Source organism: Carassius auratus, unplaced genomic scaffold (assembly GCF_003368295.1).
Source record: "Carassius auratus strain Wakin unplaced genomic scaffold, ASM336829v1 scaf_tig00215944, whole genome shotgun sequence".
Lineage (NCBI taxonomy): Eukaryota > Metazoa > Chordata > Actinopteri > Cypriniformes > Cyprinidae > Carassius > Carassius auratus.
The window spans coordinates 387,649-400,869 of NW_020528324.1; the positions used below are offsets into that span (position 1 = coordinate 387,649).

Genomic DNA, 13,221 nt, shown 5'->3' on the forward strand with positions numbered 1-13,221 from the left:
TCCGCTTGTCGATTTAAACATTAAAGCATCCAAACACAAGACGCGGAAAAGCTAAACAGAGTAGCTGGTTACTCGCGCTGTGTTCGGTTTGGAGAGAGAGAGAGGGCTGCGTATCACGTACAGCGACACAACCAAGCTCTCTTCTGCAAAGTTCTCCTCGAAGCGACCGCGCCTAATTTAGCTACCAGCTGCTGTAATGTTAATCCAAGAAAATTAAAATGAAAATCACTCACTGCTCTTGACTGCATTACTTTGTAGTTTTAACAGTCAAACCAAAAATTATTCAGACACCAGATATAATTTTTGATATATATAGCAAAACTGTAATAATGTGAGAAATGTTGAAGGTGTCTGAATAAATGTAGGTTTGATTGTATATTTCATTTTTACATTGAAGACTATCCAGTGCTATTTTACATTTAAGTATTTGGTTTCTGTACCTTGACACCTACAAACTTGAAAAAAAAAACTTATAAATTGGTGTGAAACAGGCATAAGTTTGTTTTTTCAAGCACTTTGTGATGCATTTTCGAAATAGGAGATGAGCCCCTTTTCTAATGAACCACCTAGCTTGATATACCCCTTCTCAAAGACTTACTGTTTGTCAGTTTTATTTCGGTAACACACATATTCTGAATGCCTTCGGCAGAATTCGAATAAGCCATTTTAATCTAGATTAATTTCAAGATCACAGTGAGATTAATCTAGATTTAAAAAATGTATCTATACCCACCACGTTTCACGTTTTGAAATTAACTCACTGTAAATGTTTTAATATTTTTTAAAGATGTTACAATGTTGTATCTTAATGTTATTGCTGTTTTACTTCCTCCTTACACATACTGTATAAAGAATTCATATCCTGCGAATGAATAAAAGTCAAAATGGCTTACCTATTGCCATTCCCAGGATATAAATTATTGATATAAAGAATAATATTTTTTTAGTAGTGATAATGGCTTTGTTGATATCAAGAATTAACATTGTTACTAGTGGAAATGCAATTACTCATATCCAAAATTGCTATTGTTACTAGTATAAATCTTAATTCCCGATATCAAGAATAAACATTTTAACTAGTGAAAATGTAATTGTTGATATCAATAATTCATATCCTGAGAATGGTTAAAAATCAAAACATTTTGACAAATGGACATGGCTTAAGTGAGCGCTATTGGCTATTGCAGGTTCAATAGCATGATTCAGTCAGGCTTCAGCATTTTCGAAGAAAGGGAGTTTTCCCACCACGTCAGCTCCGACTCAATGTTGAGAGCTTAACTTAAAAAAGGAACCCCAAAAGCTAATAATCAAGAGGAAAAGAACGCAGCAAACTAAATAAGACCAAGCTTTGTGTTATTATTTTGTCTGAAAAAAGAACATGGAGGAAATTTTTCAGCTCTACAGTCAAACTGCCTTTTTTTTTTGTAGTGTAACTATGATTTAAGTTGATTTGTTTTCATCTTTTTGAGTCCAGCTTACCTAAACCAGAAGTGCCTGCCATAATTTAAAACACAGTAAGCTCATTAAGAAAGTGGTGGCTACATAACAAATATGGCACTGTGCGGGTATTTTTATTTTTTTTATATATAAATCTATCTGATATGCGAGTGCTGAGTGTCATAATTTAAAGCATCTAATTAATTTAAACAAAGCAAAAGATGAAAACCTTAAGAATACTCAAAGATGTTCAAATGTAGTTATTATTGTTTTATTTTGTAACTGTTTTATGTCTTTGTGTAGGAGCTTGAATACCACCAGGAAGTGTGTCGAAATGCTCCTTCTGTTCACAGTTCCTGCACCAAGTCACCTTGCTCTCGATCCTCCGGAGCTAAGCTCCAACACACAGCCAGAAAAGAGAGACATTCTGGTAAGATGACAGAGCGCGCACACACACAAACTGACATATATTGCAACATTTTTATGGACTCTTCTAAGGTAAATAGGTAAATTTAGCTCAAGGGGAACTAATTATATTCATAGGAAATTTTAGTTTTAGATACAGCAAAAAGAAAAAATTGACAGACAAATTTCCTTGATTTAAAAAAAATATATATATTTTATTAAAAACAAACAAAGTATGATTTTTTTTTTTTTTTTACATTGAAGAATGATGGAGCTATTCTTTACCCATCTTCTATGGTGTTTTATTAGCAGCATACTGTATAAAACAAAAACAGCTCCTTATTAAAAAAAAAAGAAAATGTTATATTGTTGTATTAGTTATGAACAAATACAGAGATGGAACTCTTTTTATATGGAACTCTATAACTCTTTATATTGAGTGTGTTTTTACTCAATTGGTTCTCTATTTGGGCTTATGTTTTTTGGAACAAAGCAGTAATTACGGTCTGGCTGAAATGGGCTCGTGAAGGAATATTGTAATGGGGCTCAATTACATTAAGCATGTTCTTAAAACCTGCGTTTTCCACTACAGAGTAAGGTCTCGTATCTGTGGCTATAACGTAAATGTAACAATCGCAGCGGTGATGTCTTTTCCCTTGTTTAAATCCATTGGTAATGTCTGTCTAAATGCTGTGGGGATAGTTTGTTCCGTTTATGTTTCTCCTTTTTTTTGCCTTCCGCCTTTTTTTTACCCCTAATATATATATAAATATTTTTGCAGCTGATCAATTGAATTGCTGAAACTATCCACTATGCAAAATATTAATATCCAAAATGCAGTGAAAACACAATTAGTGCGGTACCGAGATTTACGGTTTAAACCTTAATTTGTAAGCATATAACTACAGGGGTTCCGCGGGGTCTTAAAAAGGGGTCTTAAATTTAGTTGTATCAAATTTAAGGCCTTAAAAAGTCTTAAACTGTACAAGAAAGTCTAAATTATGATTTCAAGAGGTCTTAAATTTTGGACGGAAAGACCAGAATTATGATATGGCTGAATATGATGATTGAACTTCAAAAGTTTTTTCATTGAAGATTGAAGATTTCATTGAATAAACATGAGCACTGCACATTCAAAGTGTAGTGCTGCGCTGCTTTGTGTTCTGTTGTTACTGGGGAAAGTTATATTTCTACCAAACGCTCCACTTGCTGGCAGAGAATGAATGAGCAATTTCAATACAACTTGTTTTGTTCAGAACAATGCGAAAATCCAACCATGTTTTACCCTGCAAACACACAAAGCTTTACATGTGAACTGGTGGGTTGATATGGAGTATTATATATGTATTATAAAAATCTAAACATAGAGGTGTGCAGTATGTATGGTCTGCAATAATATTGTAATTGTAGTTTTAATGTGTGATTTTCATATTTTGAGTATATCGTGAAAAGCAAACACAAAACACACCTACAGTGCAAGCATACATGATGAAGCCTGGTAGATTAGACTAGTGTGTATTCACACATTTAGAGTGCGTTCTTTCGTTGCATGTGTAACGGAGGCCAGTGAGTAGTTGCTGTGCATGTAACACTAGTGGCTGCAGTCATTTAGCATCCTTGTTAGTGCATCCGCCACCCATACCGGAAACCCGAATTCGAGGCCCACTTGGAGCGAGAGTGAGGTGTGGCATTGAGGACATGGGAGAGAGAGGGGTTACACATGCATTAAGCAATCTATTAAAATGCTTTTAGAATTATCACATAATTTAAGATAGGGGGCAGACAATTTATATTTATATATAATTTATAAATAATTATAATAATAATTATATATAATTTCATATAGTTAATATCACAAGAAGAGTGCCATTTTGTTTCTCCAAAAGCAAGCATGATTACAAATGTGATATTTATTTTATACAACAGTTAAATAAACAAGTATATTAAGATACTTCTATATTAAGAGATTTCGTTTTAGACACTATATTTCCTTTTTTATTTCACTGTTTTGCTTTTTGATTTTGCTCAATTCCAGCCTAATATCTGATATTCCAATTCTGAAATATGTGGAAGTAAGTGTGTAACAATATACACATCTCCATATTCATCGGGAAGAAGGAGGCGGGAACCGGCGCACAATCAAAACATAATTTTAATATTCAAAAATAAACAAAACAGCGCGTCAGCCCCTCACGGCGACTGACGCGCACAAATAAAAGCCAAAACATAAAATAATGTCCCAGGCCTGGTCCTCTCTCGTCCTTCACTATAGTCGCTCCAGTTTTATATCCTTCCATCTCCTATGTGGGACTCGATACTGGCGGTGGGGCGCAGGTGTAGCTCATCTCCAATCACTATACCTGGCCTCACTCCTCGTTCCCACGCCTCTCGGCCCCGCCCCACTCGCCACAAAGTGTTTTACTTGCAATTATTTATTTTTGCTGGTATTTATGTGCATTTAAATATATGAAACTGTAAATAAGCATTATATGGTTGAAAACACTGAATAGTTTTGATATGCCTAGCTCTCTAATACTAAGATGGTGGCGCGTCCACAAGCAGCGGCTTCTCTCTGTCCCGACAGATCAGTGTTTTCGTGTTTTATGTCTTGTGTGTCGCAGTGTTTTTGTATGTCGTCATAGCGTCTACCTGTCTGTAAGCGCACATACAGTCGTGATTTTCGGCTCAGTGTCGGCAGAACTGCATTTTTACAGTTAAACTCTGCGCATGCAGAACAGCTGCGGGATCTCGGCCTGCTACGGAGGCCTTCACCATCACTGACCCCCATTACTGCATCTCGCCCACAGCAGAGGCGCCACAAGCGGTGTGAGAGGAAGCAGAAGAGGGGTAAGCGCAGAGGTATGCGGGCTAGGCTAACGGCTAACCCACACAAGCGATCTATCCCCACCATCGTATTGGCTAACGTACACTCGTAAAGTTGAGCAATAAACTATGCTCAACTCAGAGGACTGTAAGAGACTGTTGTGTTCCAGACAGCGCTATTCAGCTCGACCAGCTGACGTGCTATCGAGCGGACAGAGCTCTCGTCGCGGGAGGAAAAACCCACGGCGGCGGGCTTTGTGTTTACGTCAATGACACGTGGTGCCGCGATACTTTTGTGATCTGCAAACACTGCTCACTGCGCAAACACTGCTCACCCCTGGTGTAGTTTATGATTATTAAGTGCTGCCCGTTCTATCTGCCGAGGGAATATACTGCTATACTGCTCGGTGTACATCCCCCTGATCAACATCATCTGCAACAGGAACGACGCACTAAATGAACTGTAACAGCACACCAGTGAGCAGCAGACAGCACACCCCGATGCTTTTCTCATCATAGCTGGGGATTTCAACCATGCTGACTTAAAGAGTGTGTTTCCAAAAATACACATATTAGTTCCGGTTCCCAGACGCACTGCCGCCCGGCCCTGGGTGATCTCCTACGCATTGCCTGGGGGTGGCACTCGACGGCCCTGGGTGGACGACACGACACTTTGGGCAGCCGACAGGAGCCCCCCGTTCCCTGCTCCTCCGCATCATGGCGGATGTCAGCAGGCTCTGGCCTCCAGGTGAACGGCGGCGACTCCTCCGCTACATCACGGACAACTCACTCCAGCCCACCGCCCGACTGCTACGCCTGCTTGATGGCACCGCGGGTTCACCCCAGCAATGAGGGATCTTCGGCAGCGCGTCCCTCCTTCCACCCGGGCTTCAGCTCCAATGTAACGGTAAAAACTTCACAATCATGGGAAGGGGGAGGCGGGAACCGGTGGACAATCAAAATGAAACTTTAATTATAAAATAAAGACAAAACAGCGCGGCTGCCCCTCACGGATGACTTGCCTGGCCTGGTCCTCTCTCGTCCTTCACTGTTCATTGCTCCTGTTTTATATCCTTTGTTTTATGGTGTCTCCTTTATCTATACACCTTTTACCTATTTCTTTATTATTCTCAGATAGGTAAGGAAAGTCGACCCTGGACAAAACTATAAGCATTTCAAAAATACTTACATCTTGCTCAGTAGACTTCCCTGTTGTCAGTTCTTGCTTACGGCTCTTAAATTACTACTCTTGCAGACCATAACTTGTCAATAATAAAATACAAGTTTTATTAAAATTAACAAAAGTTATATCAAAGTACAATAGTAAAGTTACAAAATCAAGGTATAATCAGCTGGTATCAGGCGTCGAGGGATACTGTGCTTGTTCAGTATCCGTCCGTCGAGTCTCTCTCTCTGTCTTTTATACCCAGACGTCGAACGCTGGTTCTTCTGATGTCATCACCTGGAGTGCTGCCAACTCCTCTGCCGAGGCTTTCAGTTGTTTACTTCACATTGCTTTAGCCCTTTTCCTCTTCTTTTTCCTCTTAACAGTCGGTGAAATACACCTTAAATACTATATTGTCCATTTATCATAAAAACTATTTCTAATACATAAGTGTTTCTACTCTAAATCAGTCACTACATACATTTCATGCAAGTAAGCAGTTTTCTTAATGTTAGTGAAGTTACACAATACATTTTCCATATAGCATTAATCACAGGGTTACATCTTTGTACTTAAGCAAAAGCATTATTACTACTTAGGTTACAGTACATCTGTATAGCACAATATAACTTTATAGCAAATTAAGCATTAATCAAGACAGTACAATTGCAAAATCATCATCTCCATTAACACCCACTGCTTTGCAATTTTGCTGGCTGATTTCATCCTAACATCTTCAAGCTAAAGTACTGTTCATCATGTTTTTTAAACTTGTTATATTTTGAAAGAATCATATACACAGTGCTATCATGCAACAGTAAGCTGGTATGAAACACATCCATATAGTTTTCAACCCAAACTCGAGCATTCTTTCTTTCCCCTTGCACTCTTTTTTTTCTAATTTCCAGATACAGTAGTATCAGGTGACCAAATCTTTGTGCTCTGCTTGACAGTGCTAAGATAGTGTCCAAATCTTGCTCTCAACAATCGTCCGTTCGTAATTTCATGTACACAAGCCTCAATCTGACGCCCCCAGGGGTCCTCACTCAGAAACGCACAGCTCTTCCCCTCTCTCTGAAATCCTCTTCAGAAGCCAAGAGAGGGGATCTGGCATTCCAGGCATACCTTCTGGTGTGCGAGCCGCTTGTTTGATTCTTAGCACCTTGGGGCGTGAAGGCGGGCTGAGTCAGAGTTAAATCCTCCTCCTCCAGGAATTCCATAAATTTCTCTGCCTATAATAAAAAACAGTTAATCAAGTTTGACCACTTTTATAACTTCAGCTGTAAATTTATTATGCAAGCAGTGCACAAGAATCTAATCCCCTGCTCTCCAATCTGTACCAGTCTTTACGTTTAAAAAGATTGTAAGTTAATTTTTATTGTTTTTTTTATTGTTGTAGTCATTAATCCACATAATGAATGTATTCTTGTAGAAACATTCCTGGCATAAATCCCCCATTACAAAGTTCACTCTTACATCAGTCAGAAATTGACGGCATCTCATACAATTATCTTGCCCAATAACAATCCAGTAATTAAATTTTCTTGTCAATAATTCTCCACTTGGGGCTCTCCTTAATTCCTATTTGAGCATTAAAAGAAATTAAAAGAAGTTTTTTTTTTTTTTTTTTTTTTTTTTCAATTTGTGGTCCTTTTGTATTTGTTCTTAATTTACTCAGTTACCTATCATATTAGGTTTCCATAATAAATCATGCATACATTTTCAGAACCAATAACCCACTTAAATGAAGTTCAAAAATAATAAATATAGAAAATAAAAACTTTAAAACATATGTATGTAACCCCCCTTTTTTATTTTAATTTATATTATTATTTTTTATAATATCATATCATATTCACTGTAATAAAAAGACAATTGTTTACCAGAGTTTCCAAAAGGTTGTCACCGTTTCCTAACAAAACAGCAATGCAGGTAGAATCATTCTTAAAGTTATCCATGGTATATCACTCAACTGTTCACCCTTCGTGGCACTCTGTTGAAATGCCATATATTTCAGAAGTAAAGTCTCAGACCTTGTGCACCAGAGGAGTGCTACGTCCGGTCAAGGTCTTTCGATGAATCCCTCTTTCAATGAGCACTTGTTTGTCCTCTTCTTCTCTACTCCTACTAATGCCCAACCACCTGCATGATAATATTATCGACTGTAGAATAACAGATTTTTAATAAACTTCTTATCAGTCCTCCAAGGCCCTTTAGTTCTCACAAAATCAAAATCCCAATGAAAGCTCCTACTAGTAAAATAACATAGAGTATAAATTATCCATTGTCTGTATCCTGAATGTAATTTAATATATTGTCGTCTAGCTACTGTCCAATACAATGGGTACGGAGTCATTCATTTCCCTTTATCTTCTTCAGCATAATTCTCTCTATTATCCATATATATGGGCTCATACAAATAGACTTCTTAAGCCAACATACCATTAATTCCTTAATTAATATCAAATCTACTAAAATAACTATCTAAAGGCATATTTAAATAAGCCTTGTCTTCCTGTAAAGTAATAAACATTCCATAAGCGTCTGTCAATGGTCAAAACCTCTTTGACATCTAGAATGCCACTGATATTAACTGACATTTTATAATTAGGTTTTGATATAGTCATAACATTATGGTATTCTGGGATTTCCTTAGAAATAGAACAAAATAATCTGCTATCCTTTACCTGAAATCTCATCCAAAATACAGGAAAAGGATAGTAAGTGCTTAGCCCGGTATTTTTATATTTAATATTTTTATTTTTATCTTTTATACTCATCCCATCATGAGATTCTCTGTTTTTCATCTAAATTTTTGGGCTTTAATGCTTTCCACAGTAATGCTCTACAAAATATTAGTTCCTGTATCACCAAATAAATAAATAATAAATAATACAAATGAACTGTATTATGATTTGATCTCTTTCAGTTAATTTTCAGTAAGAACATTTTCCCACAAGAGTTCTCAATCCTTTTGAATATAAACTAATTCATTCTGTAGTTTCACCTAACCAATATTAATGTATAATAATATATTAATATTAACCTATGTCAATATATAAACCAATTTATCCATGCAAATGGATCCCATAATTTTTTGTAGTTTCACACATTGTATATTTATTGTCATTATAATATTTTTCACAGTTTCTTTGGAATGCACTTTTAGGATCATACAACCCATATATTACACATCGTTTTATTTAGTTGCAGTAATCTGGGTTTCTTTATTTGGCTTAACACTGTCCTCAGTATTGCTCATGTAACACCCTAATATCTCTCTAGGTCCAATATAGAGTATATGCTGCAGGCGGTGCCAAATCCAAATTCTCTTTATCCGTGAAATGTTACATGGGCTTGACCTTATTCTACATTTCACTAATGTATCTTTCCCCACTGTATATATATATATATATATATATATATATATATATATATATATATATATATATTTTTTTTTTTTTTTATTATTATTATTATTTCCTCACATTGGCTACATTCTTGCAATGTTTTTAGCTCCCATGACCCTGAAAAAAAATTACACTATAGTACAGTGGGAAACTTCTGTAACAGTAATCTCCTCAACCACAATCAATTTTGTAGTGAAATCAATTATTGGCCAAATTCCAGTTAAAATCACAACCCCTGTTATACTAATAATACCGTCAGACAAGGTTGTGGTATACAGGCTTGTCGCCAGCGTTGTATTTTCCTGGCCCATTTCTCTCTCTCGTCTAAGTCTTGTAATTTCATCATTCCTGAGAGAAAAATAAGAATAATAATAACACAATAATTCAAACCACCCCCCTTCTGAACCTTTTGTCAATTTACTCACTACTTAATCGTGTGCCAATTCAATGTCAACTGCACATGCTAGAATTTGTGGTTCAGAAGTGGTGGTCATGTTTAAAACAACTTTTAACATTAGTTTAATTCAGACAAGACTGCTGTAACCCCTCCATAATTGGCTTCTTGCCCGGAGATAATACAGCAGCTTGCTGGCTGTTCTGTCTCCATAATGCAATAGGACACACAGAACTCTGCTTCTTTGCACTATTAGTTGAAATTAGTTAAAATGGCAACGCACATTGCTATTTGAGTCATCAGATTCTCCTCGTCTCAAAAAATCAATTCTAGGTGCCATTATTCACTCACCTATATTACTTTATAATAGTGTTTTAGCAACGGTGCCCACAGACCAGATAATTCCAGTTCCCTTATCTGGCCGGCATGCTTTGACCTTCATGTCAAAGCAAGTTTTCAAGCACTCCAGCTCCATTCCCAGACCTTTGGGGTCAACGGGAGCCATTTACTTTGAATGTCATCCATATTTCTCTTAATACGGTATGACCATAGATAATCGACGCCTGATCCCAGCTGTTGTTGATAAGTCATGTTATCAACTTGCAATCTTGAACCTTCAATTTTGCCTTTACTAGAGAAATCAACAAAGGTCTTGTCACAAGACCAAACTTTATGTCTGCCATGTACCAGCAATTTATGGTATTTAATGTCATCGAGACATACATTGCATTTAATCACATATTCCCTGTCCACAAACAATCACAAACTGTTTACTTTACTCCAAGCCGCTGTGTCATTATTACTTCAACTTTAGGGAAACTAATTCTACATTTTTGGCAGTGAACTCACAAAGCTGCTTTAATTTCTCCAGGAGTTTTGTAATCTTGATCTCTCTGTATTTTTGGCATAGTTAGAGGTTTACTAATCTTTTTTGTATTTTTTTATTATTATTATTGCTTTTTAATTCCTCCCTGGATTTGGGGTTGCTTATCGCTAGTGCTTCCCACCACAGTTATTCTTCAAAACTACCACAAACAGCACATATACACCTATGCTATATAACATTTCAGTTTAACAGGTTTAAGCAATCTACCTGTCTGTCTGGCTTTTTCAGGCTCAATATCCTTCGCTATATAATTATCAACGCATCTCGTCCTTAGATTAGTTTAAATTCTAATCACACCTCTCTGGTTATTAATCTCAACCAATTTAACAAGATCATCCTAATCTCATTGATAATTTTCCTGCTTGAGTTAAATTTTCTTGTCCTTGGTTTTTAACCAAGACCAAATTCCTCTTACTCCAGAGACCATTATCTGCTAATTCCACATTGTTTATCAACTATTTAATTATTTTATCATTCTTAGTTATTAAATCTTTAAATGGTTTATTTTTATGTTTATTGTCTAACCTGATCCAGACGTGATCTCCTACTCGGCAAAAGTCTTCTGGCTGGTCTTTTGACGTTTGATCTCTGTAAGATTAATATAAAACATTAAATCTTCCATATATTCATCCCCTCTATCATGATTACAACTGGCCCGTTTCCAGCTTTTTATAATCCCTATAGATCTCTCAGCTGTTGCGTTTGACTCTGGGCAATATCTTATAGTTTTAATTGAACTGATATGTTTTTAGTTACAAAGTCTTCAAACTGTTCTCCTATAAAATATGTGCCATTGTCAACCCTAATTTTTTTCTGGCCGGCCCCAAGCTACCAGTAATTTATTGACATCTTTAATAATTGCATTTGCTTTTGTCTCTTTTAAAGGCTTTCCCAAAATTTGGCTCGTAAAGCCATCTACTACCATCAATAGATATTTATTACAATCTTTAGACCTCGGGATCAAAGGTCCAGCGATGTCCAAAGATCATTCCTGGTTAACTCTGTCTGGTATAATACCTCCAAATATGGTATAATACCTAGGAATATCCTGGCTGATTTATCACTGTAACATAAAAAATCACTTATTATTTTTTGTATATCTTGCCAAAATGTTGCATGTTCAATTTGCTTACCTTTTGACTTGGTGTAACCGTTGTCAGTCCAGATTTGCAAATTGTCAATAATTCCTGTTGCAACTGCAATCCGTCACTATTATGGCCTGTAAATATCCAAGTTTTTCAGTGTTTTCAAAGCCTGGAACACTGCCATGAGCTCTGCGTACTGTCCTGTGCCTTGCACTACTCCCTCTTTTGAAGCTATGACCTTGTTGCTCTGTTTCAGAATCAAAAGCCCAGTGAGCTTCCTTGTCTGCAGCCGTTTTTGAGCCATCTGTGAAAACAACTGTATTTTTATAAAGCTCTAATTTCTTTTTCTGTCATTTTTTAAGTTCTTTTTGTCTGATTTTCATATCTGGATCTAGAAGCATTTCCCATCTCTGCCATCAGCTATTAAGCGCACGGTCATCCTTTACATTGTTTTGGAGAGATGAGCTACTAGATACTGCTGTTTTCATGTTAACAAATATTATTTGGCCCCTTGCCAGGCCTTTCAACTCGGAAATATCGTTTTCTAAGTGCTGCCAGCTGCTTCTTCACACCAGTAAATTTAAGTGGTTCTTGGATCTCCCAGCTTCCAGTCATAATTTTAACAGGTATGTTACTTGTCTTTACTCTTACTATTAATTGGTAACCTGTTTCGTCTGTTTCCGAGTCAGCCTCTAAATTTTTCTCATCATTTCTTCCTTCCAGCTGTCCTGAGTTTAATATAGCTGTTTTAATTTCTATCAACGATTCTTCAGTTTTTTTTTTTTTTTTTCATTTCAATTGTCCACCTTTGATAGTCTCATAAATAAGTTTAGACATCTGACTAAAGCGAGGGATTAAGTCTCTATAACATAACCCGGTAACCCCATTGTTTGCTGGCTCTGTCTAACTGTTTTTGGGGTCTCAAGTTGATTTACTCTGACTTTCATTGACTAAGTAACCACTCTGTTACATGCTGAAATCCAAAATCCCAAAAATTAAACTATAGCTATCAGTCATTAATTTTTTCTTTTTTCTATTTATTTTCAAACCTGCCTCCGCAAGTCGTTTCAACAATTCTGTTCCAAGGTTTATGTGTTCTCGTTATCCATTTGACACAATTACTATGTTGTCTATATAAAGTTCAACGTCTAAATCTTTCAGCATTTCACACCTTAGCCTACCAATTGAAAAGTTTTAGGCGAGTTTTAATAACCCATCAACAAACGTCGGTAAATCAATTTTCGAATAAAAACGTCCATCTCGTATTTTGTTTAACTGTATCTTACGCGTTAATTACATAACGTTTATCCGGTCTTGTTAAACGATTCAAAGCCTCAAAGTTTGTAAGAAATCTATATGTCCCGTTCGGTTTCACAGCTAACTGGATTTGCCAGTTAGTAATAGCTCTTTTAACTTGTTTTATAACTCCCTGTTCTTCAAGCTCTTTTATGGTTAAAGTTAGTTCAGCCATTCCGTTTTTATTCATTGGGTATCTCCTTTGTGGTTTATGAATTCCACTCTCAATAACATGTGCAAACGTATCATTTACTTTGCCGCAGTCATTTTTGCTCCGTACATATGAAGTTTTACATAGCTCTGACATTAACTGGTCCTTA

The 13,221-nt window shown here is 36.5% G+C and overlaps 1 protein-coding gene and 1 long non-coding RNA gene across 5 annotated transcripts in view; one reads left to right on the top strand and one right to left on the bottom strand.

Annotated features, from left to right (window-relative positions):
* The window catches only part of LOC113096483 (centrosomal protein of 95 kDa), a 172,494-nt gene that overhangs the window by 100,160 nt on the left and 59,113 nt on the right, over window positions 1-13,221 (top strand). For all 4 annotated transcript variants that reach the window (XM_026261884.1, XM_026261885.1, XM_026261883.1 and 1 more), the window contains one exon: window positions 1,741-1,867. In XM_026261884.1, coding sequence (XP_026117669.1) covers window positions 1,741-1,867 — 127 coding nt within the window. The remainder of the gene's footprint in view (window positions 1-1,740; window positions 1,868-13,221) is intronic.
* Window positions 6,726-9,218, bottom strand: LOC113096484 (uncharacterized). Its single transcript, XR_003288521.1, has 2 exons — window positions 7,714-9,218; window positions 6,726-7,062 (listed from the first exon to the last, which is right to left on the bottom strand). It is a non-coding gene; the product is annotated as an uncharacterized LOC113096484 (long non-coding RNA).